At 52.9% G+C, this 27,450-nt stretch overlaps 1 protein-coding gene across 1 annotated transcript in view; it reads left to right on the plus strand.

The window, feature by feature from the left end:
* The window catches only part of SND1 (staphylococcal nuclease and tudor domain containing 1), a 420,936-nt gene extending 396,314 nt beyond the window's left edge, over positions 1 to 24,622 (plus strand). The window contains exons 17-24 of the mRNA XM_041727934.1: positions 8,525 to 8,713; positions 14,793 to 14,934; positions 18,046 to 18,169; positions 19,062 to 19,131; positions 20,193 to 20,306; positions 22,053 to 22,256; positions 23,871 to 23,915; positions 24,018 to 24,622. Of these exons, the coding sequence (XP_041583868.1) occupies positions 8,525 to 8,713; positions 14,793 to 14,934; positions 18,046 to 18,169; positions 19,062 to 19,131; positions 20,193 to 20,306; positions 22,053 to 22,256; positions 23,871 to 23,915; positions 24,018 to 24,083 (954 nt within the window). The 3' untranslated portion in view covers positions 24,084 to 24,622. The remainder of the gene's footprint in view (positions 1 to 8,524; positions 8,714 to 14,792; positions 14,935 to 18,045; positions 18,170 to 19,061; positions 19,132 to 20,192; positions 20,307 to 22,052; positions 22,257 to 23,870; positions 23,916 to 24,017) is intronic.
* Positions 24,623 to 27,450: the final 2,828 nt, after the last annotated feature.

Raw genomic sequence — 27,450 nt, forward strand, 5'->3', positions numbered from 1 at the left:
AGAGTGCCCGTATCCCAGAGCAGGCCTTGGGATCAGGGAGATACAGGTGCTTGCAAAGGGGGAACTGGCATTTGAATCTAATGTGATTGGACAACATTCGGTTCCTTTCAGACCAAGTCAGATGTTTGATAACCACTCGCAATTATGCCGCGGCATGCACACGCTGATTTGTCCTGACCAGACGCCAACCATCGTCTTACCATTAACTGAGTCCTCACGGGGCTTGGGTACAGCCTGGGCTTTGGAGAACACCGCTGTGGCTGCCTCCCTGGCCCAATGAAAGCAGTCTTCACGGCTCTTCTCCACGCCAGCCAGGGAGCATGGGAGGAGCTGGGCATGCCCTACTCTCTGAAGGAATTTCAAAGCTTGCCTCAGGCCCAGGAAACCTGTGGGAACGGCTGCCACCAGTGGTGCCTGGACAGGGGGCAGAATGTGGGCAGCTTCATTCCCTGCATGAACCTCAGGGAAGAGAGAGTTAAATCTTCCAGCCTTTACCCTGGGTTTTCTTGGGAAGATGAACAATCTACTTTCCTCGTTGTCTGCACCAAAGGAATAGATTGCGTCAGTTTATAAACTGTGTTACCGTTTGCAAAGGCCTGGAGTCAGCAGGTTTGCATTTCCCGGCAGACTCAGACACTGCTCATCGCCTTGGCTGCTGCTTCTCTGCCTCAGGCGGGACTGGGAGCTGCCCTGTCCCCCCCACCACTACCCCTGTCATCCCACCCTTCAACCCTGAGGTAGTCAAGGAGAGAGAGAGAGACAGAGAAAGAAACCCTGAGCTTCTGGCTGAGCCATCTTGTTCAGTGCTCAGGCCTTCCATCAACCTCCAGGAGCTCCTTGGCCCCTCTTGCCACTGTGCCAACCCAGGCCTGATTTCCAGGCATTCCTAGGGCTTTGGCTTGGGCCAGCGCACGGATGTCAGAGAAGAGGTTTTCTGGAGAACAGTTGGCACTGTGGGTTGGACTTGAAAGAGTCATCTGATCTGGAGGTGCTGAGGGGTTAGGAGCAGAGGCACTGGTAAGGACTAGGGCCCCGCTGCTCCAGCACTAGGAGGATTTGTATGGCTGCCTGCCTCTCTCCCCTGCCCACTCCCTGCTGGCAGCCACCGGTAATGAGACCCGGGAGGTATTTCATGGGCACTGCCTCTCTAGCTCCCAGAGCGTTACATTATTAATTGCGTTGTGTTAATGTTCATCGTCTCTAAGAGACGGTGTATCTGCGCGTGCTTGTGAGTGGAGGGGACACGTTGGCTGTGTTAAGTTGCTACTATATTAAGGTGAGGTGTCTCTTTAAGTTCACAGCTGTAGCTGTGGCAGCACATTATAGCCTTCGTGCAGCATCAGTGATGGTGGAAAACCCAGCTCTACAGAGACGTGGCTACCTCTGGGTAGCAGGCAAGGAGTCCCAGTTGCAATCTGGTTGCCCTGGATCACTACTCACATTGTGGCCGAGAACTCTGGTGGGAGGCACGGGTGGGGAAGAGGATTGAGTGCCTTTCATCCCCCTCTGCAAGTTTTTCTGTGGGTCTTGAGGGTTCCATGGGGCTTCCCCACTAGCCCTCCTCCCACATAACCCACTGTCTCCTCTCTCCTCTGCCCCTAGTCATACTAGTATACTGCCAGCCCTCTAGCCAGACTCTAACCTCAGCTACTTCAGAGCTGAGAGCGCCGTAAAACCCTGGTTCCATTCACATTGGCACCTGAAGAAACTGAGCCTAGGGGAGGGTTTTGACACACACAGACACACACACACACACACACACACACCCAGCTCAGATCACAGTTCCAGTCTAGGCTTTTTCTTGGCTTTCTCTTTGCTGTTTGGGGCCTTCTTCCGATCCAAGCTTTCCCATTTTGTTCCCAGTTCCAGGCTTCTGCCCCATTCTTGTTGCTGGTGGCTTTGGGGGTGTTTTAAAGCAGGCTTATGGCTAGAGGCTTCTGCCTGTTGTTAGGGCCCCTGATGTCGCCTCCCCAGAGACAGCCCTAAGCATTCTGCTCTCTGCCTGTGGGAGGAACTGGTGGCCTGTATAACCCTCCCCCCACACACACCTCCCTTCCCCCCCCCCCCCCCCCGCAACACACACACACACACACACACACACACACACACACACCCGGGAAGTCCTTGTTTCCAGGTGTTTCCAGGTGCCAGGGCAGGGGTGACCTGCGCTGCTCCTGGGGCCTACCTGGTTTCACCTGTCCTGCCTGAGGCAGCCCACTTCCCCTGTGGGAGGGAGCATCTCCCCATGAGGGAGGGAGCATCCCCTCGGCTATTCTAAACACTCTCTCTCTCTCTCTCTCTCTCTCTCTCTCTCTCTCTCACACACACACACACACACACACACACACACACACACACACGCAGCACGCAGCACGCACCCGCATTCCACAGCCTTCCCTGTGCTGCCTCAGACACTGCTGAGAGATGGGGCCAGTGCACTTCAGGGAGGCTGAACCTTTTCTCCATCCTCTTGACACACAGAAAAGGAAAGATGGATACATATGTATAGGGTTTCTTTGCCCTGAGTGTGGTTTGTGGTGGGGAGGGGGATAACTAGCTGCCTTATTGTAGCTTGCCTTTCAGTGGAGGCACCTTCCAATACCTTCTTCCTTCCCTGGCCCACACCTCCCCAAGACCCAAAGAAGGCTACGGGAGGACATATGTGTTTTTTCAGCTTTGTCCCAGACTTGAAACCAGTAGGCATCCAGTTTGGTTCCTGGATCAGGAGAGGTAGAGCAGCTAAATGAACGCCCAGAGCAGTCAGAATTTTCTCTGTGGTCTTATGGTGACCTTTTAACTGATATAGCTCTCCGTGCTCCTTTACACACACACTCACTTAACAGAAGGTTTAGAATCTGAAGGCTGACTGGGTGGGAAGGACCAGAACAAGTTGAGAGAGAGGAGGAGTGTCTATAAGAGCCTTGTCCCCTGCCTCACTTGGACTTCCCTTCCTGTGACCCCCGGCACCGCTCTGGCCCAGCACTGTACCCCCAGGCTCAGCAAGTGCTGCTTTGCCTAGAGGAGGGTGACTCAGACCCCACTGCCTGCCTGATTGAAGTAGTTCCTAAGTTAGGAAGCTGGACAGAATCCAGACAAGTAGAAAAAGGAGCATTTTGGGAGACAGAGCAGGACAGGGACAGAGTATATTTCTGGAGGCCAAGGCACTCCAGCCCCTAAGGGGAGGATTATAGGCAGTGAAACAAATTCATGGCTACCGACACCTTCTCTTCCTTGTTTGTTCCCAGCCATGGAGAGTGAGCTGGGGGCTGCTCTGATTCTCCCCTTTCCTCTTTCCCTTCTCCCCTTCCTCACCCACCCACAGGGTGAGGCCACAGCTCGGTTGGGTGGGCCCTGAGGTGTGCCAGTTGCCTGGGCATGGGAGCTCTTCCTCAGTAATTAGGAGACATGCAAATTAACAGCCTGTGCCGTTTGTATTAATTTGGTAAATAAGCCAGAACAATTTCATTAGTGGCACATTAATGTGCTTGGGAGCAGGAAGACGTGTCCCACTGTGAGGCAGCAGGGCCTGCTACCCCAGCTCACAGGCAGACTGAGTCCAGTGTGTCTAGCTGCTCTCTGGCTGGGCACGGCTGGCTGGACTGCACCGCCACCACCCCTCCCTTGGCCCTAGGGTGGAGAAAGACATCTGCTTGTTCGGCTGGGTTTGAGGACAGTCACACATTAGCTCTTCTTACTTGCCTTCCCTCCATTCTGTCTTTCACATGAGGTCACCAGGGCTTAAGAAACCCAAAGCTTTTTTAGGTGGGGAGAGAGCAAAGGGGATGGAGCTCAGCCCAAGCAGAGCTGTTGCTGCTCCCTATTTGATGAAGGGAAGAGGAAGCCGTTTTATGTTACTGCCTTTATTTAATACACAAGCCCCACTTCTCTTTTTACAGAGAAAGAAAACTGGCTAGGAAAGAAAAGAGGTCATGTGACTTTCCAAAAATTCACAGCCGGAGATTGGATTTGAACCCAAATCTGTCTGACTCCAAGATCCATGCTCTTCCTTGCTATGTCACTGCCCAGCTCTGAGGAAGATTCAGAGTAGACAACTAGTTTTGTTCCCCTTGGATCTGACAGTCTAGTTGGAGAATAAAGACATTTGGAAGTGAAATAAGTGCCCCTATTACAAAGTTGATGATGATGATAATGAAGCATTTATGTGTCAGTGCTTAGTATATTTGTATTAGCTCATTTAATCATAACAAATCCTTTGAGATAGGTAATACTTCAATTCCAATTTTGTAGTAAAGACACAGAAGATAAGTGACTTGTCAAAGCTCATGCAGTTAGTAGGTGGACTTGAACTGAGGCATTCTAGCTCCACAGTCTAAGCTCCAAACCTCTGTGCTACACACTGCTGCCTCAGTGCCAAAGGGTGGGGGAGCCCATAGGTGCTCAGAGGGTGATTCACTTGGTGGGTTAGAGAAGCCCTCACAGGGAGGTGGTGTTGAAACTGAACGAGCTCAGCTCACAGGGCCTCTGGTCAAGTTTACAGGAGAGTTAAGACTTTGGTCTTCAGAGTGAATTCTGTGTGCTCAGAATAGACACAGCACAAGGCTTGGCTCACCACCTGCTCTGTCTGCCTCAAGAGCAGAGGGCAAGAGATGCTGGTGGCTGGCCAGACCAGCAGGGGTGCGCAGTGAGGCAGCACCCAAGGAGCAGGTCTGACCTTAGGCTGCTTGCTGCTTCATTCTCACCCAGCCACTTCCCCAGTGGGATGCCATGGCCCCATTCATCTCTCTCAGGAAGCCTTCTCCTCCCCTCTGTGCTGTTTTCCTAGGTCTCAGCTTCAACTTGAACACTGAAGAGGGGAATGAAGAGAAGAGCCTCCATCTGTTCCCTGCTGATGCCGCTTGTGTCCATGTGTACACATATCCTGTGGTGCCCTTAAGGCCTATCAGCTCACATGTGTACACACCAAATGCCCACCCACAAATCAGCCATCCTGGTAGCCCATGGTAGTCACCCAAGGCTTGAACTCCCAGATGTCACTCCCTGCCATTGTAGGGAAGTTGTAGAGTCCAAATCTCTCCCTAAAACACTCCATAAGATGCTGAAGAGACAAGTAACAATGTTGTATAGCACTTTGCAGTTTACACAACACATGATGAACAATGGGTCTCATTCGTGATTACAATAGCCAGAAAAAAAACAGAAACGGTTTCTTGTGTATTTGACAAGAACAAGCCTCCCCTAACTCTTGTCTTCAGTTTGAGGAAAACTTGAAAGAAATAGCTCTCTGTGCATCACTATATAGTCAGTCCTCGTTATATACGATTCCATATTTGCAAATTCGCTTACTAAGTTTTATTTATAACCCAAAATCAGTACTCATGGTACTTTTTGATCATTTGTGGATGTGCAGAGTCATGAAAGATTGGAGACTCCAGGTGGGTACATTCCCAATTAAGGTTGCAAAAGGTGATGCTCTGCCTTTTTGTTTCAGCTCTCACACCATAAACAAGTGTACTTTTCCTTAGTGCCACGTTGCCTCCCCCCGTTTCTTTTTGGTGTGTGCTTTTTCTTGGCAATTTTGCAGTTTAAAATGGCCTCCGAGCAGAGTACTGAAGTGCTGTCTAGTGTTCCTAAGTACAAGAAGGTTGTGATGTGCCTTAAGAAGAAAATACATGTGTTAGATAAGCTTTATTCAGGCATGAGTTACAGTGCTATTGACTGTAAATTCAATGTTAATGAAACATCAGTATATATTAAATAAGATGTCTTTAAACAAAAACATGCACAGAAGCAGGTTACATATTGATAAGTTGTGACCAGAGTCTTGGAGGAACCTAATCCTGTGTTTCCTCTGGGAGCAGTGGCTCAGGATTCACTAATTCAGTGTTCGTGGTAACTTTATAGAACATAAGTACTACAAATAACAAGAATCAACTGTATCTGTATATCTCTATATGAGTATGTATTTATATGTATTTTTTTAATTAAGAGAAAATACCAGGGCACCTGGGTGGCCCAGTTGGTTAAGCTTCTGACTTTGGCTCTGGTCATGCATGATCTCAGGGTCCTGGGATAGAGCCCCGCCTCAGGCTTCCTGCTCAGTGGGGAGTCTGCTTGAGGATTCTCCCTCCCACCCCCATAAATAAATAAATCTTCTAAAAGAGATAGAGAAAATGTAATTAAAAAAAACCCCTGAGTCTTAAAGTTGATCAGAGAAATAGAGCATATACAGACATTGGCCCATGAAATGCTAGAGTCAAGCCACAAATTCCTGGCAGTTAATCTAAGAGAAATGTGATGAACAATGAACACATATACCAGCCTGGGAGCATCATGCTTATTAACCCTTGCTTGCTCCCTGTGAAAGTTTGGTGAGGTTTAGAGGAGGGTTAAGACTTTGGTCTTCAAAGTGAATGCTGTATGCCCAGAATAATAGACACAGCACAGGGCTTGGATAGAGAGGCCACAAGCCAAGAGACTTGGGAGTAGCCTCATCCCTTCAGTGAGCCCAGTCCACCTTCCCTTGAGTGCCTTTGGGAAATTAGGAGTTTGCAGCAGCCATAATAAAAGGGGAAGTGGAGACCTCCAGGCTACAACTTTATTTCTCTCTCTAAGGCAAGATGGATTCAGCTGGAAGACAGTGCCCAAGGATAGAGATTTCTTTCCTCTGCAGCTGGCTGGGCCCAGGGACTTGTCAAGCCCAAGTTAGTGTATCGATTGCAGGCAGGGAGAGGCTAGGTAGTGTGAAGGCGGTGTTCACCTGCCAAGAGAGTTGGCAGTGTTGACCCCAGGCATGGCTACTCATTGTTGGAGTCTCCCGCTAGTGCAAGCCCTTGCCAAGGCCAGCATCTGGTTTGTGGCCTCCAGGATGAGGTGTGGTTTCAGGGTTTGCTGGTGAGTTGAGGTCTCAATCTGGGCACCCTCTAAGATGAGCATGATTGTACCTACCTGGGTACTTCATCAGTTTGCCTCTGAGGTTCTTGCCTCTGTCCTAGCAATCCGGTGCCAAGAGAAATGACGTAGGTAGCCATCAAGCTTCTTGTTACAACCACACTGGCCCACTACAGGCTACTTGAAACTAGAAGGAGGCCTTGCATTCCATCAGGGCAACCATCAGTTTTAGGAAAAGGTATTGGGCCACTAACATGGTAAAAGATAAGATGTCCAGGAATGGGGGACCTGTCTACCCACATACAGAGTCAACTTAGAATGGATCTATATAGAATCTTTTTTCCTAACTCTAATAAACTCTTCATATCTGCTTCTAGGCCACACCCCAACCTCAGGTATCGTTGAACTTGCATTTCCATTGGAAAGGTAAACTGTTAGCCTTAATTAAGTAGGAAAAGGGTGCTCAAGGATAGGGAGAAGCCCAGGTCCTGCCTGCCTGGTCCTGTCTCTCTTTTTCTCCCCACTGCCTTCTCTCCATAAGCCCAAGCCACCTCCATCTCCTTAAGAGTTGTCCTGTCCCCCACATTGCTCCCCATTCCCCTATACTCACCTCTCTAACCCTTTGGCCTAGGCTGCTGCCACAGGCTCCAGCCCAGGCTCCAGCCCAGGCTTCAGAGAATTCCCACATATTTAGACATTCATTTTATTGCTTAATCGAGCTTGAAGCTGTTTAAATTAATACAAGTTTTCATATTTGGCAGCAAAGGCTTTTACAAGCCCCTTTAGCAGAGAAAGGAGGAGGTTAGGAGAGAATCAAAGAAGAAATTTACCCTGGGCCATTGCCTTCATGAGGTGGGAGCCGATCAGCCACTGCAAAGGCTGTGGCATTGAGGCCACCTTCTTGGAGGAGCAGAGTCCGTACTGTGTCTGTGGTTCTGGGTCTTGGGGAAGCCCTCCATGGAAGAGGTTCAGGAGCTGTAGAGCACCGCAGGGGTCCCTGAGGGTTCTGAAGTTCAGCCACAGTGCACAGCCCCCAGGACTGGACTTGGAGTAGTGACTACACCCTTCCTGGTGCTCCCTGTTGGGCAGCTCCCTGCTGGGGTCACCCCCTAGCTGCCCAGTGTGCACTTCCTGCTCACATCCTTCTGCTCACCTGCCCCCTTACCCTCCTCTCCTCACCTGGCTTTCATCCAGCCACTTTCATTACCTTTGTTCCTCATTAATTCTTTCAGCTCTGCACCCTCGGGGATTGCCCTGCTCCTGGGGCCTGCCTGTCTTTCTAGAAGAGCTGGGCCAGGTGGGTGCTGAAGAAGAGAGTGATGTTCCCTGAGTCGTGTCTACTGCTTATCTCACTCCTCCCCAAGCTACACTCGCACGCGTGCGCGCAGCAATGGCCACAGACTCCCTCACTTGAAAAGAGCTGAGATGAGGGGAGTTTTGAAGTTGCTTGGTCAGTGACATTTCTGTAAAGGATGATTCTGGGTGTGAGGCAGAAAAGCAAGAATCACACTTATGGAACTGAAGCAAAGGGTTCTAAGAGGGGTCAGCAGTGCCAGAGCTCCAAGAAGCTCCGGCTCTTTGGGCCAGATGAGCCCCTGTCCTGTGGTGTGAGGGCCTCCCTGGTGGCCCAGAGGCTGCCCCCTACAGGCTGACACCCCCTTCCTCTGTTCCCCAGGTAGAGGTGGAGGTAGAGAGCATGGACAAGGCCGGCAACTTCATCGGCTGGCTGCACATTGACAGCGCCAACCTGTCCGTCTTGCTGGTGGAGCACGCACTCTCCAAGGTCCACTTCACTGCCGAGCGCAGCTCCTACTACAAATCCCTGCTGTCTGCTGAGGAGGCCGCCAAGCAGAAGAAAGAGAAGGTATCATGGGGAAGTGGGCCTGCTGGGGAGGAGGCGGGTGCCACCCCAGAGCTCAGACTTCTTCTCTCCTTCCCTCTCCTCCCCCAAAACATTACAGCCTCCGCACAGCAGGCAGAGTGGTTTTGTTATCCCACAGTGTTGGTCTGAGACCCTACCTTAGGAGCCACACATGAGCAAGAGAGAGCCTGCCAGCTTAGGCATCCTCGGCTATAGGCCTACTCTGGTGGACCTGGTGGAGCAGAAAGGTGTCTGGAAGGTGATCTCAAAACCATGAGAGGAATGACTGGGGGAGCCCCTGGGGAGCAGGAACCCAGGGGGTTGTCCCTTCTCCAGCCCAGCCCTTCCCCCTGCCCTCAGAGCTACCTGGACACCTGCAGCCCCCTTCTGAATTTCCTTTACATGGCCCTGCAGGGAGCCCCATTGTGGAAGCTGCCCCAGGAGATGCATAAAGCTGTTAAGAAAACAGATTTAGAGCCCTTCAGTCTCTGCAGACACTGCATTGAAAAGACAAGGGGGGTGGGTTGGAAAGCAGCTTTTGGAAACAAATGGACGATTAAAGAACCCAGTGGTTTGGTGGTGGGAGCTGGGCTTGGCACCCTCCAACTCAGCCTGTCACCACTGACTTACAGCCCAGCCCTGATAATGGGAGTAAATCAGCCGGCCACCAATTTGTCAGGGCTTCTCTGAGCTTGAGGAGGATTTCATGGGACAGCCATGCTGAGCCATAAATTTGTTCCAGGAATAAATGTTTCCTTCCCCATGGGGCAGCCATCTGGCTTGCAACTCGCCTCCCAGAGCCAAGGCCCAGACACCTGCCAAAAGGAGTAGGGGGCTTCAGGGCCCCAGGGCTCCCCATTGTCTTCCAACCCAGAACAGGCACCACCTCACTCTGCCTCTTCCCGGCTATCTTCCCTCAGGGACCCAGCTGAGGGACACCTGCCTGGATCTCTCTATTCCTTTTCTTCCCATCCCCTATCCATGACCAACCCCCAGTAGGGGTGAAAGAACTCTAGGGAGAGATGACCCAAAAAGATTGGGACAGATTGAAAGGGATTGTCCATGCCTTGGAGGAATAGGCCACCATGAAGCCTCTGAGGAGGCTTCTAACCCTTTCTTGTCCCAATTCTGCTCACATTAAACCCCATCTTCCTAGAGTAACAGGGAACGGGCAGTCTTAGCTTCTAACACAAAAGAACTGCTTCTTGGGTTTCCTGTTGGTGACAGCTGAACTTAAGGCTGTCACCCCCATGTCTTCTGCCTGCTACAGGGGCAGGAGGAGACGTGGTACTGACTGGAGCCATGTGTGTAAAGGGCTGAGCCTTCACTGAAGAATTAGCTGGGGGTCTGTGTGGAAAGTACTGGCTCCTAAGGCTCAGGTTCTGAAAGCATCTTTGTCCTCAGGCTCTGCTCTCTGAGATTAGAGACCCCAGAGTGACCCAGGAGAAGACAGAGGGGGGAATCTGACCTGAGATGGAGGGATGGCTGCCTTGCTGGGTGTTACCCTAGCATCACTATTTACTACATGGTGGATTTGTCTGAAAGAGCCCAGGACATCATTTCATTGGTGCCGCACAATGATGGTGAGGAGTAATCCTCAGTAGTTACTTACACAGGCTACGTGTTTTTATTCCAGGCCAGTTAAAATGCAGTGTGCTCCTCTCAGTGTGAGGCCCTGCCAGCCTCCTGGGTCCCTCTCCTGCACATCCCATCCTCTTCGAGGATCCTGGCAGAATCTGGTGTGGCTTGCCTCTTCTGGTGGGGTTGGTTCCCAGGAGCAGCATGTGTAGAGCATAGCACCACCCCTCAGAGTTGGCTGGACTCAGAGAATTTGGTAGCCAGCTGGAGGACAGCAAATGGCATGTCTGAAGTGTCTCCAGGATTTCCAACCTTGCCTTGCTTGTGACCCCAGGAGGGCTGCCTTCACTGTCCAGGGACAGGCACGTGTGAGGTTACGAGATCATGGTGGGTCTATCTGCGGGAACCTGGCAATGCTGGTTTCCCAGCTATGAGAATTTAGCTGCCTCGCTACTGGGCCCAGTTCTTTCCTGTACCCTGCAGACCCGTCTCCTCATGAAGATGCTGGTCAGGAGATGCTTTCCTCTATAGGAGGCTAATGCCGAGTTATCCCCTCCTCCTGCAGGAATACTGGGTTGGTCTGAGGACCAAAGACAGAGTCATAGATGGCAGGCACCAGGACCACCCTCCCCAGCCTCCCTTCTGCCCCAGCAGGGCTCTGGACAGGGCTGGATTGGCCATTGATTGCCTTTTATTGAACTTGTCTTCCCCACTGCGAACTTGAAGGCCTCCACCACCCTGGTCCTATGCCAGCCCCACCCTTGGAGCCTCCTGAGCAGTGATATTAAATAGAAAAGCCTCTAGCCAGTGGAGCCTCAGTCCACATCGCCCATCTTCTGCCAGGCGAGGATCTGGGGGACTCCCTGGGGGGGAAGTGCGGGAAAGAGGGAGGGCCAGGGATGGGTGAGGATAGGAGGAGAGACAGCCTGTGCTCCTAACCTGGCCCCACAATGTAGAGGGGACCTGAGCAGAACAGGAATTGGCATGACAGAGTGGCAGTGGAGCAGATAAGGGAGGAAGGAAGGAGTTGCTTCCCTAGCCATTCCCCCGCCTGGGTCTGTAGCCAGGGTCATGGAGGGCTTACAAAGGAACCCCGCCCCAGGACACAGTGCCATCCTGGCCCCCAACCTAATAACAGACCCTACTATAAATTAGAGGAGCTGAGAAAGACCTTTCCACACTAATGCCACATGGGAGTGGGCCCAGAGCAGAGCAGATCCCTGCCTTGGGTGGATTTCCGGGCATCCCTGGGCCCTGCTGCTGACGCCCAGATCAGGCTGGCCTCCACCAAAGGCCAAGGGCATTTCCAGCTCCAGAGTCCCATCCTCTGCTTGGCATCTTGGCCATGCAGGTCCTTCCCCAGCTCTTCCATCTGCCCAGAACCTGGAGGAGAGTCGTAAGGCACGGAGTCTGTGTTCAGTGTGTTCAGGCACAATTACTGTTCTCTCTGGAAAGGGTCTTTGGGTTTTCCTTGTCATCACCCCGTGGATCCAGGATGAGGAGCATCTCCCTGGGAATTCCCCAAAACAAGCTCTTTGTCAGGGATCTGATCTGAGAGAGGGCTCAGCGTGGCTGTGGGGAAGTGGCAGTTGTCTGCCAGTAAGTCTGTCCTCTCTCTGCCCCAGTTCTGCAGAAGGGCAACATAAGCCAATATGGGCAAAATGTGCCCTTGTTTTGAGAGTGGGTCAGGGCCTCAGCTGGCTAGCTGGTTCCCACCTAGAAGCCACTTAGCCAGGCTGCATTTACCAGTTTGCCAAATGCCATTGGCTAGGTCCCAGGGAATAGATGGTCACCTCCACCTTCCGAGGGAAACCTGCAGGGCTCTACTGAGGGGCCAAGCCAGCCCTCCCTTGAGATTCTTTATCTGAAGAGCAGCTTTCAATGTCCTACCCTTAGGCCACCTCATACTTCTGGTGTCTTCTCACCTTGGGAAGCAGCAGAGTACACCTTGCTGTGCCCCTCCCATTCCCCGGTGAGCTGTGGAACTTGTCACAGGACTGGCCCTACTGCTACCCTCCCTGGTGGGAGCTGGAGGCCTGCAGGCTCCCTGGAGCTTTTGTTTGCATCATCCTTGACCTCAAGCTTACTGCCCACCTGAGCCTGCCAGAAGAGGAGCTCCTTCCCCCCTCCCCCAGGAGGAAACCTGATGCTGTCGCCCTGGGCGCTTTAGCTTGAGGAGTCATTAGCAGTTTCTGCTCTCACCCTGTCAGTCTGTTCCCAATTCATCAACACTGCTGAGGAGCCTCCTTCCCTACAGCGGAGGGATGCAGGGTGGGGCTGGGATGGGGCCCTGACTTTCTAATGTGCTTTGGGGAGATAGATAGGTAGTAAGAACAACGAGGTGGGCCAAAAAGGACCCACTAACCTGGTTGGGGTTGTAGGGGGGATGGGTTGCAGACAGATTGGAAGATAGGTGCTGGCTGGAGAAGGGAGCAGAGGAGGGTGGGGAGGAGGGGGCAGCACTTGGCTTCAACTCATTTAAGGCAGTGCTGGCAGGCTTGTGAGAGTCCCATTGGCCCTCGAGCTGCACGAATGCATCCCAGAGTGGGGGGGGGGGGATGGTGCGGTGACTAAATAGTCACTTCCCTGGGGACCTTCCACTCTCGGGTCTGGGGAGAAAGTGCCTCAATAGGATGTCGGCCTTGGAACCAGAAATCATTGTGGCTATCCACCAGGATGCTTCAGCTATCCGTGCCATGGCCTCTGATTGAAGAGGCCCTTTCACAGGGAAGTCTGAAAGCTAGAGACCCCTTTCGGCCTGGAGGCTCTGATGTGACTAAACTAAAGCCTTACTGTCTGTCTGTCTCCTCTCCTACGGCACCCAGGCCTGGGCACGTGCAAAACAGAGATGTCTGGATGCTAGTGAGGAGGGAAGTAGCTGTGTGGGACCAATATTGGGAGTAGGTGAGAGGGTAAGGGAGGGTTGGGTTGGGTTAAAGCCCCTCCCCAAAAGTCAGAAGGTGATGTCACTGCTGTGTGTGACTGGCAGAGGTTTGCACCCAGGTGACATCTCTCCCATCCCCCTCAGCCACTCCCTAGCAGCCTCCCCCATGCTCAGTCCCTATTGCTCATGCCAGTTTGCAGGGCCCTGGCCTCCCCTTCTAGTGGAAGCATACTCACACCACACTGAAGGCGGGAGCAGGGCTTCTGCAGGTGTGACCCAGGGAAGTTCAGTAATTCTGACATTCCTGCCCTTGGGCTGCTTCCACCTGCCGCCTGGGGATCTCAGGATCACCTGAGTGATTATGTGGTCAGACTTACTCCTCTTGCAAGGGAAAAAAAGAAGATGCAGGAGGCACATGGCTTGACCAAAGTCCAACAGCAAATTCAAGAACAAGACACCCCATCTCCCACCTACAACTTTTCCTACTGCTCAGTGCTGCCCTCCGTTTCTAGATGCCTGGTCACTGTCGATACACCCCCTCAGAGATCTCTGACACCCAGATGCCTGGGTTCAGATCATGGTTCTTCTGCTTCTAGCAAGCCCGGGTGCTTCCAATTCTTGTCTGTAAGACAGGGCAACATTAATACCTATCCGAAGGGTTGTCATGAGGATTCAATGAATTTCTGCTTGGAGCATGTTTTGAATAGCGCCTGGCACCTAGGAAGTGTGTATGTTTTGACTAATACTTTTGTCACCCTCTGTTCTTGTGTATCTGTGGGGACCCTGTGTGTGGTCCAGCCCCTCACCCCCTTCTCACTGCTCAGCTGGACAGCCCCCGCCCACTCCTACTCTGACAGGCTTCACTACTGGGATAATCTCCTGGCCGCAGGATCGGACTTGACGCGCTGTCACACGGAATCAGCTTCTGAGCAGCTGTGGCCTTGACAGTGCAGGGCCAGGGGAGGAGGGGAAGGGCCCGGGTGGAGGGGAGTGGCCCAGCTTCTGAGCTGCAGTCAGAACAACCTGCTTGCAGTGAAGACAGAGAAGGTGCTGAGAGGAGGCATTCTCAAAAAGTGACAGACCCTCCCCTCCATGGCCTAGGGCTGTCACTTGGAGAGCCTCAGGAGCACCATGGCCCTGGACAGTGTGAGAGCCTGGGGAGTTCAGAGTGACCCCCTCCGGAGTGCTGTGGAGGAGGGTGGTGGGGATCCAGAACCACTGCAACACCAAGGTTCTCATGCTCTGGTATGTGTGAGGATTGCCTGGGTGCCTGCTTTGGTTTGTTTTACTTTCTCTGAGTACAGTTATAACACATCCTAACTTGGTAGACTGTGTTGGGACCCAGGTACCAGCATTTTTAATAAGCTCCCCACTTGCTTCTGATATCTGCCAGCATTTGAGAAATGATTGATCAGAAGAACTTCAGAGTGCTCTCCTTACCCAGTCAGAGGTAGGAGAATTCTAGGGGCTCAGCTCAGTGTGATGTGACTGCCCTGTGGTGACTCTACAGTCTCATCCCAGGGGTGGCCCCACTTGCCCACAGCCCCTTTCCTGTGTCCTTTCTGGCTTTACTTCCTAACCCCCTAACCCCCTAACCCCCTTTGCTGACTGCACATGCAGGTCTGGGCCCATTATGAGGAGCAGCCCGTGGAGGAGGTGGTGCCCGTGCTAGAGGAGAAAGAGCGTTCTGCCAGCTACAAGCCAGTGTTCGTGACTGAGATCACTGATGACCTGCACTTCTATGTGCAGGATGTGGAGACCGGTGAGTACGCCAGCCTGGCCCGCCTCCAGAACCCCCTGGGCTCTGCAGGGTTGGGGAAGGGCACAGCCTGTGCATTCCAGGGGCCTCTCCCAAATAGCCTTTGGCAACTGGCCATCCCCTGGACCCCACATGCTGCTCTGTGCCCTCAGGTTATTTCATGTACCACAAGTGAGCCCTGGAGTGGGTGAGACTAACTAAGCAGGGTCTCTGAGGGCTGGTGAGGTAACCCATCTGGTCTGGGTGATACTCAGAGTCTTAGGGAATTGTTTTGCTCTTCTCAGACACCCCTGGCTGGGCTAGGCATGGGGATTTGTAGCCCTCAGAGTCTATCAGGAAGCAAGGAAAAGATTGACACAATGTGGTCAGGAAGCACAAACCAGCATCACTTAACCCTCCTCCCCCTCAGCTTCCTTGGGAAGGCAGCAGGAGGAGAGGAGCCTGGGCTTTTTTCTCTGGGGTTTCTCCTTCTCTAGAGGTTACCATAGCCCTGAGTGGTAGCCAGTTGCCATGGAAACAGGCTGCGCTCAAGGGGAAGTCATCCCCTGGCAGTCTTTCTGAAGGACCCTCTGTCTCCATCCTCCTCCTGCCTTCAAATGCTGTGTCCTGTGACCAGGGGACACCTCAGCAGATACCTCAGGCTTCTGGAGGACAGAGCAGTAGAAGCCACTCTTGCAGCCATGGCCCTGTGACCCTTCCGGCTCAACTTCCCACCTCCACTCCCTTTGCTCTCTACCCTCTCCTCCTTCCTCTCCTTGAATCCCTCTGCAGGGAACCATTTTAGTTGAGAGTAGAGGGAAAAGCTCTTATAGCCACCTCTGGGTCCAAGAAACCAGATCCTTGCAAGGGAGAGGAGCCTGAGGATGTCAGTGGCACTCGAGGCAGCCCCATGGATGGCAGGGTATGGCCCGCCCAGCCCCCCAGTGCCCCCTTCCCCTTGCCTGGCCCCTCCAGATCATCAGCCACTTCCCTCTAATGACATTTCTCAGGCACCTGTTCTGTGGCCATGTCAGTTCACCAAGGAAAACCAACTTTCTTGAGCCCTGGGCTGGCTCTGCCTGGGAGGGAAAAGAGCCAGAGAGGGGTAGAGATGAGCTAATGAGCCTTCAGGATGAGGTTCCCTTGAGGTCAGCTGCAGTCCTGCTGGGCATTGCCAGGTCTGGGTGGTGTGACAAAGAAAGGAGTCTTTGACTGGTGGTCCAGGCAGGAAGAAGAGCTGTTTCTGAACACAGGAGCCAGGAAGAATGGGCCTCAGGAAGCTCAGGAAAAAGGGAGCTTGAAGAGCTGGCCAAGGTTCAACAGCTCCCTAGCAGGCTCTTCCTGGCCTCTCCAGGGGACAGAGCTTACAGGTTCAAGGCTTCAGCCAATAATCTCAGAGGCTTCCTGGGCATGCTCTGTGCCCCACCTGGCTATCTCGGTCAGCTCTAGGGAGCCAGAACACTGCAGCGAGTAGTGGCCAAGGTAGGAGAAAAGGAACCAAGGGGGAAACCATGTATTCTTGAAACACTGGGGAAGGGGGTGAGGCGCTTGTTGGCACGCTATCTGGAGGGCTGTAGTGGACTCCTGAAGAGAAGACCTGACCTCGGTTCCATAAAATCCTTGAAAATAAACTTCAGCAACTACAGCCTCCCTCTTCTGAAACCTTTCATCCTCTCCTGGGGGACATTCTCTTGCCTTGTGTCTCTTCTCTTAATTAAAGCCTGCCTTCAGGAAGGATCTAATGAAATGATGAAAGCGTTGCCATTAGCTGTAAATGACCAGCCAGGCTCTGTGTAAGGACTTGTTTGCAGGAGGCAAAGTCTGCTTCTGTTGCCTTAGAGCAAAAAAATAAAAATAGACCAAGTATGGAAAGAATTTGTCTTGTAGAAAGTTTACTGCCGGGTGGGGCGGGGAGAGGACAGCTGTTTCCTAAAAGTCCCTGTTCTGAAACGGGGGCTTATGAATGCTGGGACAGTGGCCCATGCAGAGGTCCAAGAGTGGACATGTCTTTGTGTGTGAATGCAGAGTGCATCTTCAATACAGTTGAATTCTTAAGCACTCTGCATGTGTCAGGGATTTATTAAGCCTTGCAAGAGCAAACAGAACCAAGTGAGCAATGGTCTGTGCCCTGAAGGAGCTCACAGCATAGTGGCAGAAACATAAACCAGACAAGGAACATATAAGGCCAACTGTTGACAAGCGTACCAACAGCCAGCATGTGTTAGGCACCTGTTACAGTGTGGCCATGGGCTCTGGAGGTGGAAAGAAGAATCCCATACCCACACTACACGAACCCAGCTACCCTTACCTCAGAGAGCAAAGGGGGCACAACAGGGCTGATGCAGAGCTAGAGGCAGGGCCAAGGGGGATGGGAAAGTAAAGTTACTGGGGACTGATACTTAGCTGAGTGGGGTCGGAGGACACAGCATTAGGGCTTGAGGAGGGAACCTGAGAGGACCCTGGGTGTTGCCAAACGTGATTACCAGTTGATGAGCAACAGGGACTCAAGATTGGGGAAAGATAGGCAGGGAAGAAGACTCTCCCCCACCCACCAAAGGGAGCACAAGTTGGAGTGGGAGGTTGGAATGCCAGCAGTACCAAAGCTTGCTTTTGCATGTACTTGACATGGTAAGCAAAGCCAGAGTAGCCAAGTTTGAATATACTCTGGGCTCTGCTCCCCATCTTCTGTGGTTCAGAGTCTGAAGCTCTTTCCTTGCCCAAGGTTGTGTGGGGCCCATCCTTCATGTTTGTCCCCGGGAGACACTGGCAAAGAATGGCTGCAGCCCTCATGGGAATGGGTGTAAGCTGTCCCACTCCCACCCTGGACGAGGCCAGCTGGCCTGGCTCCACATCCCCATGTTTCGTCCACCTACTTGAATGGAGCCCAAGAACATCCCAAGTGACTTCCAAAGCCCTGGCTGGTGGATTGGAGAGCTGACGTTGTGTGGTTGTGTGCCTCTGAAGCCCAATGTGTCAGCAAGTCCCTGTCCCACTTTTGAAGACAGTGTAAACCTCTTGAGCAGAGACCAAAGAGGACTTCCCTGTGGAATGGGGCAGTCCAGTGCCACAGGCAAATACAGAACACCATGCCCTGCCTGCTCCCCAACCCAGGTCTCACTCCTTCCTCCCCTGCAGGCACCCAGCTGGAGAAGCTGATGGAGAACATGCGAAATGACATTGCCAGCCACCCTCCTGTCGAAGGTTCCTATGCCCCCCGCCGGGGAGAATTCTGCATTGCCAAGTTTGTAGATGGAGAATGGTAAGCCACTTGGAACTGAGCAGAGTCTTAAGCAGGAGCAATAGCAGGTCTGTCCTCAGGGCACAGGCCTGCATAGCTACCAGGTAGACTTCAGGCATTTGCCTTAGCAACCTGGTTTCCAGCGGGTTGTGGTGGTGATTGACTTTGGCCAGCTTTCCAGTATGACCCTCCTCATTGCCCACCACCCATCTGGGGCCTATGATTTTCCTGCAGCCCAGTGAGCCTCGTGTATAGAAGTAGTGTCTCTTCTTGTTCCTGGGAAACTATTGAGGGAGCCATGGCTGGCTGAGACTCTCCGACACAGCCTTCACCCCACACGGGAAAAAATGATGTCACACGGGGTAGGGAGGGTAGAGGCTGACTCTTAGTGAGTCCAGACCAGCCGCCCGACCCTCCAGCCCAGCTGTCTGGAACATGAGCAGGAGCACTCACAGGCTGCAAAGAAGGTCACTTAAGTCTGATCTACCAAGAGTAGGGCCCATGGCCTTCCCTGGGTGACGAAGTGACTTGGATGTGTTCCCTGCCGCGGCCTCCCAGACAGATCTGCCGGCTAATTACAGCTGCTGTTCAGTGTGCTGGCTTTAAACAGCAGACATCAATCTAGTCATTAGTCTTGTTGCTTTATGCCCCAAGGACACATTAATCTGCTCCACATGCTCCCTTCTCCCTCCCCCTGCTCCCAGCGAGGCTCTGATTCCATTAGATGGTGGCCACCATGCCCCGCACCTGGGCCTTCATGGAGTCTGAGAACTGCCCTCTGCGACACCCAAGGGTGTTCACTCTGAGCCCAGGGCAGGGAAGTATTGTGCCACTTCCCTGCTGTCACTAAGGCTCCAGGGAGGCCATACTCTCCAGGGCTGGCCCTTGAGCTCTGCCTGTACTGCCGTTGCAGGTACCGCGCCCGAGTGGAAAAAGTCGAGTCTCCTGCCAAAGTGCACGTCTTCTACATTGACTATGGCAATGTGAGTGTGGGGGACCAGGAAAGTGGAAGAGTAGGCAAAGAGGGGGCCCCGGGGGGCTGCCAGGGTCATTCAGCACAATAGTCCCCTGTGTCAAGTCTCTCTGAGCTCTCAGAGATTCCTGCAAGCTCTGAATCCCTTCCTGACTCCACAGTGAGCATGTAAGCATCTCTGCGGTTCGTGTTACAGGCCACTGAACCCTGAGAGACCAGGCACAGCTGATGTATCTCATCAGAGGTTTCTGAGCTCTGAGGAGTCTCCTTTCTGGGCGCTAAGGATGAGTGCCCAGCCACACCCAGGGTTGGCTCATCTTCTGCCCAACTTCTTTGAAGAGAGAGCCCATGGAAGTTCTCACTGCCCCACAGCTCCTGGTCCTCATGCTTGACTAGGTGCTTGTGTGCTGATCCCCAGCACTTGCCCAAACCTAGGCATGCTGGGAAAGGACAGTCGTAAGGGAGCAGAGTGACGAGCACCCTTGAGAAAAGCCCATAGGGCTGGGCCTGGGAGTCTGTTAACAATTCTGGAAGATACCCTGTGGGCACGGCAGCAAGCAGCAAGGAGAGAAATTTGGAATTCAGAACCATGCTACTCCTGATGTTTGTCCACTTTCCTCAAAGGCTAGGGTTGAGGGTCAATTAGCAGAAGCCCAGAGTTGGGCCATGCTCCCAACTTAGCACCAGGGGATACACAAAAGAGGTCCTGCCATGTTGCAGGACTGTCGGGACCCTCAGTGTGCTTTTCCAGCAGAGCACCCCCTGGCCTGTGGAAAAGTATTCAAGGAATCACAGAGGGAAAGCATTGGGAAAAGGTGGAAATTGTGGCTAGAGATCAGTGATCAAGTTGATTATTTATTAGACACCAGGTGTGCCAACACCAGGCCCAGGGTGAGAAGGTGTGAGCCATGGCTGCCTGCTTGCACATGGGGCTAAGTGGGAGCAAGTCGTGGCCGGGGCCTGAGTTAGAATTCCAGAGACCCAGTCACAGGAGTCATCTTGTGAGAGAGTAAGGGCAGGGGTGGGTGGGCATCAAGTATGTAATGCTCTTGCCTGACATGTCCTCTGCAGAGAGAGATCCTGCCGTCCACCCGCCTGGGGACCCTCCCACCTGCCTTCAGCACTCGTGTGCTGCCTGCTCAGGCCACAGAGTATGCCTTCGCCTTCATCCAGGTGCCCCAAGACGTAAGTCTTCCTTCCTTCCTTCCTTCCTTCCTTCCTTCCTTCCTTCCTTCCTTCCTAAGAAGGCTGTCCCGTGACATTCAGCCACTGATGGCGGCCCTCACAGGCTACTAGGAGATAGAAACAGTAACCATTAGTCTTTTAGTGACAGGACTTGAGAGATGGGAGTGACCAAGGAAGTTGAGGGAAGGTGCCACAGAGGAGGTAGCATTAGAGCATCTGAGCTGATTCTGTAGATGGATGGGCCCAGTGGGCCAGAGCACTTTGGGCAAAAACTAATCCACATGGTTGGGAGTCTGGGACCTTGTGGGCAGTGGCAAGAGATGAAAATGGAAAGATAAATCAGGGCCTGATGGGTAGGGGCAGGATTTTCGGCATAGGTGTGACACGGTCAAATCTGGTTCTGCAAGTTCCTCCAGGGGCCATTGTCAGAGACTGGATGGGGTAGTAGTGGAAGTCCAGGCTAGACACAGCGACAGCCTGATCACACCAATGTGCCACAGGGGCACTGTTTGGGGAGGGGAAGCAGGAAATGCGGAACAGAGGATGACTGGGTTTCTTTTTTTTTTTTTAATTTTGATTTATTTATGATAGTCACACAGAGAGAGAGAGAGAGAGAGAGAGAGAGAGGCAGAGGGAGAAGCAGGCTCCATGCACCAGGAGCCCGACGTGGGATTCGATCCTGGGTCTCCAGGATCGCGCCCTGGGCCAAAGGCAGGCGCCAAACCGCTGCGCCACCCAGGGATCCCGATGACTGGGTTTCTTACATGTGGCTATGATGCTGTTGGCCAAGATACTAGGACAAAAAGGAGCAAATTAGGTGTGGGAACTCTAGGCAGCTTGATATTGTTCAGTTTGGAAAGCGAGGAGACCTAGAACCACAGAGTTGGGAGCCAAAACCATGGGCACATATAGGGCAGTATGTGGAAGACAGGTTGTGGAAGAGAGTGAGTCTTGGCAAATGCTGGCCTTCTCCAAGCCAACGAAGAACCTGAGGCAATGTGCATCCAGAGAGGAAAATGTGGGCTCAGGGTGGCAGAGCCACCCAGTTTCCAGAAGTGGGGAGCCAATCTGCAGTGTCCAGCTCCCTGGGGAGGTCAGGCATAAGGCTTGGCGAGTACCCTTGGCTTCAGCCCTAACAGAGGTCCCTGGTGCTCAGAGCAGGGTCTGAACAGCCTGCTTGGAGCTGCTGCCAGATGGAGGGTGCTAAGGAGCAAATGGTAGGGTAGGAATTGGTGCCATAGAACATTTTATGCCTTTTCATGAAATTTGCTGAAGGGCAGAAGAGAAACAGTGGGAGAAAGTGGTGACAGCATAGGTCAGGGGCATGATGGAGAGAGCCTGAGCGGTCAGTGCATGCACAAAAGCAGGACTATGAGGGGTCAGGGCACTAGAGCACAGTCTGGTGGGGGTGGGAGATGATGGGGGGCCAAGACAGCAAGGGGAGGGTCAGTTTTGGATGGACAAAAGCCACTTTTTCTCAGAGACAGAAGGCAGGTGGGCAGAGTATAGGGGTGGTGACAAGGTTGGGATATATGCAGATAGGCTAGGTGGGGAGGGAAAGGACAGGACAGAGGGGATGCTTCCTGTCTGGAGGCTGTTTCCTTCCTTGTTAGGAAGTGGGGAATGAGATGCTTGCACCTGCTGGACACTTACTTGGAGGTCCATGAACAGGACCTGGGGCCCACGTGGCTGTCTTTAAAGCTCACCCTTCTGCCTCCCACTAAGCTGCATGTGTGTCTGCTCCAGGAGGATGCTCGAACAGACGCTGTGGACAGTGTCGTACGGGATATCCAGAACACTCAGTGCCTGCTCAATGTGGAACACCTGAGCGCTGGCTGCCCCCATGTCACCCTACAGTTTGCTGATTCCAAGGGGGACGTGGGGCTCGGCTTGGTAAAGGAGGGCCTGGTCATGGTGGAGGTGCGCAAGGAGAAACAGTTCCAGAAAGTGGTACGTGATGTGGAACCAGGCTTCCAGTGCTCCCCACCTGCCATCACAGAGGGGCTGGGGCTGCATCAAGAGCCAGTGACAAAGCAGGGAACTCTCCATCCTGCTGTTCCTGCTGGAGAAAGATAATGGATTTGGATTTGTTGGGGTTTAAAAAAAAAAAAAGCTAATTACATCTCAAATTAATTGGCTGCAGGCTTGGCTGAGAATGCAGCTATAAGCTAGAGCGGGAGGGTCCCTTAGCATGTGCCCCCAGGTGGCAGGCTGGAAAAGCCTTGCCAGGGGTGGCCTGGAGAGGGCCTACACCTCCCTTTATCATTCCTTCTCTCTAACATAAACTCCCAAGTCTGGAGCCAGCTGCTCACTTGCAGTGCCACTTGGAGCCAGATTCAACTGGGATGGGCCTAAGGGACTGCCCCTGCCACCCTCCTGCCTCTCTGAAAAGCCACCCCCCCTCTCCCCCCCTCCCACCCAGAGTGTGGAGCTGGGCCTGAATCTTCCGGTGCGGGGACGGGGAAGGCACCTGGGGCCTCGCTGCTTCACAGGCTGGACCATGAAGGGCCTGTGGCTGACACTTGGGACCCACCTGCACTGCCTTTCTTACTAAGCATTGGGAGTTGGGATGGGCATCTCCCCCTCAGGACGGGCTGGGGGGAAGCCTGTGCCCTCCTGCGGAACCCAGCTCCTCCCCATAGTCTCTCTGAGAGGAGGGATGAGAGCGGCAGTGCTGAAAGCAGCCTTCTCTCTCCAGTGTGCCTTTTCCCAGGCCTCTCTTTCTTGCGGCCTCTGGATCTATGGCACTGGTTGTGCAGGATGGTGATTCATTTGGAACAAGACCACAGTGTGAATTGCTACTGTGTCTCCTCTGGACAGGAGAAGCGTGACACTCCTAATCTTCTCACTAGAGACCCCCAGTGTCTTGAGATTGCCCTTGGAGTTGACATAAGTTTCCCTGTAAATGTTTGAGCTCTCACTGTCTCCCCTGGGAAGCTACCCATAACGTCTCTGGTGTCTAGAACATTCCTTTGCCCAGTATCTGAGAATAAACACCCTACAAGTGTTCATTCATTCACTGATTTTCTTTCAACAAGCTTTTATTGAGGGCCTACGAACCTCCATGAGTAAGAGACATTTCTGCCACTATGGAGCCTCCATTCAAACATGAGTTGACAAAAAAACGTATATACTGAGTCAGTGAAATTGACTGATAGGAGATAAATGCAAAAAAAAAAAAAAAGATAAATGCAACGAAAAAAGAGAAAATAGAAATAAAAGGAATCAGGAGTGTGGGGGAGGGATGATTAGAATTCAAAATGGGATCATTTGAGGCATCACTGAGATGGTGATGCTTTATCGGTTCTCAAAGAAGCAAGATTAGTAGCCAGGTGGACATGAGGGGAAGAGCATTTCAGGCAGATGGAAGAGCCAGTCCAAAGAGTCAGGGAACAGCAAGAAGGCCCATGTGACCATGCACTTTGGATTTTGTTCTGAGGGAGCTGGCGACCCGCTGAGTGGGGGAATGACGCAGACCAGACCCGGGCAGCCCCCAGGGTCATTCTGGCTGTTCAGTGGCAAATACCCTCTTTGTGACCTCCCTTTCTTCCCTTGTCCCTCCAGATCACAGAGTATCTGAATGCCCAAGAGTCAGCCAAGAGCGCCAGGGTGAGTTTTTGCCTCAAGGGCTCCACGGGAAGCTGAGAAAGGGGGCTTAATTCTAGGATTCCAACGGGTCCCACCTCACAGTCATTTTCTGCCTTTTCACAGCTGAACCTGTGGCGCTATGGAGACTTCCGGGCCGACGATGCTGATGAGTTTGGCTACAGCCGCTAAGGAAGGAAGCGGGTCTGGCCCCCAGCCCCGCTCACACCAGTACCTCCTCCTCTGCAGGGAGGGTGTTTTCAGCTCCAGACCCCAAATCAGGGGTGTAGATTGGGTCCAGCTTTGCTTCAGTGTATGGAAATGTCTTGTGGGGCACCATCTGGGCTGGAGGTGGGATGGGGGAGCCCAAGGCTTTCGGAGGGCAGGCCATTGTCTTCTGAGATGACAGGCACTGCTGTCCATAGTCTGTCCCAGCTGATTTTGTGTTTTTATTTGGCAGTTTTGTTTTTAAAGTTGTCCTCAAATCAGGAACATGAAAGACTTTGTCCTAACATAGGGCATGATCCTGACACCCAAGGCCAGCTGGCACCCCACTTCTATCCCAGATTGCCTTTCTCCCCAGCTCTCTGTCCACCTGTTGATTGATTATGTGATTCTTCTGATACGTCCATTCTCAAATGCCAGCGTGTCTACATCTGCCCCCTGCCAGCCCTCCCCACTTCTGTATTTAAAGCTTTCAAGGCCCAATAAAATAGTACCTGCTGTCTGCAGCTCTTATTGGTCATGGTGGAGTCCAGAGCCTGGGGTCTTGACAGCCCCAGCAGGAGAAGACTTGGGCACTTGATTGACCCTCAGCATAGTCATCTGCATGCCTGGCCTCAGCCCTAGAAACGGCCAGTCAGGGGAAGCAGAGCAGTTCTTCAAAGTCATGGGCAACTCCCAGGACCTGGGAGGCATGATGGCACCTGGCCATCCTGCAGAAGGCTGGAGAGCTTCTCTTTTAACTCGTCAGTCCAGACTCCCCACTGCACGTGGCTGCCCTCAGGACCTGGAAGATTTAGAGCAGCTTGGCAAGCAGTGCCCAGGAGTGGCCACACACAAAAGGCTGGGCTCGGTCTCACCAGGCCCCTGTGGAGAGTCGCTGATACTGTCCTTTGCCAAGTTCTGCTGGAGCCCCGGCAGGGGGCCAGAAGGAACTCTCTTCCCTCTCCTGCTGTGGCTGGAGTAAAGGCTAGCACCAGATAAGCTGGCACAGTGTGTGTTAAGGATTAGGGGCCCCAGTCCCTGCCCATCTCCTTCCACAGTGTGTGTTCGTTGGAAAATGGAGCTGCTAGAGGACAAAGGCAAGTCCAAGAGGGGTCTCGGCTGCTCGCCAAGGAGACCCTGACATTCCAGGTTAGTTCCTGCTCTGTTTGACTTAACAGAGTAACCTCCAGGGGATTGAGGTAGAGCTGGCCACAGAGCTCAGAAACCCCAGGCCACTCCACCCCACTCCCCCACCCCCCAATGGAAGAGGGAGGCTCAAGAGCAGCCACTGTCATGTGCAACGAAGAACCTGTTGTGTGAGTCCGAGAATGCCAGGGAGAGAAATGAGGTATGCGACAGGTCACCACAGTGTCCTGGGAATCTGCCTCATCTATGCAGCCCTGCCCTTCCTAGGCACATAATCCTGTGAAACATGGCATACCTTCCTGGTGGCCCCACATTCAACCCCCCATTTCCAATCTGGGATGGTGCTCCAAGCTGCCATATAAGGTTGGTCCTTTGATCTTGAAGAAAGTCAGGGGAGGTGGTAGGGCCTGGCTGGCGAGCTCTTATCCCTAAACCAAACATCCTAGATCTCAGAAAATTCTGGTTCTTGGCAATTCTGCTCCTACACTCGCTTGTTGAGGCCCAGAGTTTACATGGGGTTCTACCCAGAATCTGTCTTTTAGGTGAAAAGATATGTGCTTCCTGAACTCAGGGTGCATTCTAGCTAAGGGGAGAGGTTAGTGGGGGAGAAGTGTGTGTGCATCTCTAGAAACCGTGTGCTTCCTTTCCCTTGAAGACTCCCATTTCTGCCTGCCTGCCTGCCAATCCCTCTGGGTTAGAGAGCTTATGGTCCTCAAATCAGACCCTTTACGGCCCAGAAAACTAGTTTCCCATGACTTACTTCATATAGCCCCTGACAGGGCCCAAGCAGTCAGCAGAAGTGTGAAGGTCCCTGCCTGTCTCCACTCCTGGAGAAGCTGTCCTGCCCGCAGCAGGCAAGCCCACTCCCTGTGGTCTTACATTTTCTTGTCATGCATGGGGGAGGCTAGTCATAGAGAAGAGAACTCCCGCCTCCCCCGTTTCTCTACCTCCTGGTGGGGTCCAGAGGTCGGTCAGGATGTACTCCCCATGAGCTCCATTGGCAGGGGCAAGATGCCAGCCCACTCTCTAGCAGAAGGGTCTGAAATCAGCTCACTGTCTCCACAGTTGCCTTGGTTACATCTGCGCCCAAGGATAAGCCCTCCATGGCTCTGCAATTGAAATGATGCCTGAACCTTCCTGCTTCTTTTCTGTCTCTTCCAAGGCTGGTTTCAACTCAGGCTAGACCGTTCACAAGGCTGGACGGTGCGGCTGCCAGTTCATCTCAGTACCTCCCCTGCACATCTGTTGAGTTCCTGGGGTCTGTTGTAGGCGGAGCTGGGACTGGGGTGATGGGAGCCAGGCACATAGGATGCAGAATTTCAGGGGGGCACTCAGCGTGTGGATGCATTAGAGGCTTTGCCTTTTGTCCATACTTAAGATCAGCCAACACCAGCACTTGCACCAGTAGCACCAAAAACTTCTCCAGAGTGCCTTCCCCTGCCTGCCTTTCCAGTTGAACCCGAAAACCTCCTGAGCACCTATTATCCATCCATCCACCCACCCACCAAGTGCAGATTAAGACCCAGACAACACTGGGTCCAGTGGATGCCAAGGCTGTCTCCGTAGGCCCCCAGGAGCCATGCAGGCCAGGCTGGAGTAACTGAAACCTCCCTAACAAGCCACAGCCATGGGCAGTGCACCAGGACATGGGGAGGGCGGCAGTCAAGAGCTAACAGGTGGAAGGAAAGCAGCATGCTAAGCTCTGGACAGGCTCTGGAAGCTTCCCAGTCCCTGAGGGCTGATGCATCAGAGCCCCGGGTTTGGGCTAGCCAACAGGGAAGTACTGCCACCCCAAGACCCTCACCAGTGACTGTCATCTACCTTCTCCCTGCCAGCAAGCAGGACCAGAATGGAAAGGGGGGGGGGGGGCTTCTGCAACTGCCTCTACTTTATTTATGGTTTTGATTATTTCTGCATCCCAGGGAGAGTCAATGGACCCCTTTCCTTGCATTAGCTCATGTTGGGAAGCATTGGGGAGGGGCTGGAGAACTGGTGCCTCAAGAGTAGTTATTGATGTCCTAATTACGAGAGGATGCTAATTTAATTTGAACCTAATTACAGTGCACTACCCTGGGTGGCATGTGTTTTAATAATTAACGTCCTTCAGATGCGTAGGAGTATGATAATATTTACACTGGGTTGGCTAGCAGCCTGGGGAGGCGGGCTGGGGGCCCATCCGCCACCCTCCCCCCAGACAGCTTGGCTG

The sequence above is a fragment of the Vulpes lagopus genome, chromosome 13 (genome assembly GCF_018345385.1).
Source record: "Vulpes lagopus strain Blue_001 chromosome 13, ASM1834538v1, whole genome shotgun sequence".
Taxonomy (NCBI): Eukaryota; Metazoa; Chordata; class Mammalia; order Carnivora; family Canidae; genus Vulpes; species Vulpes lagopus.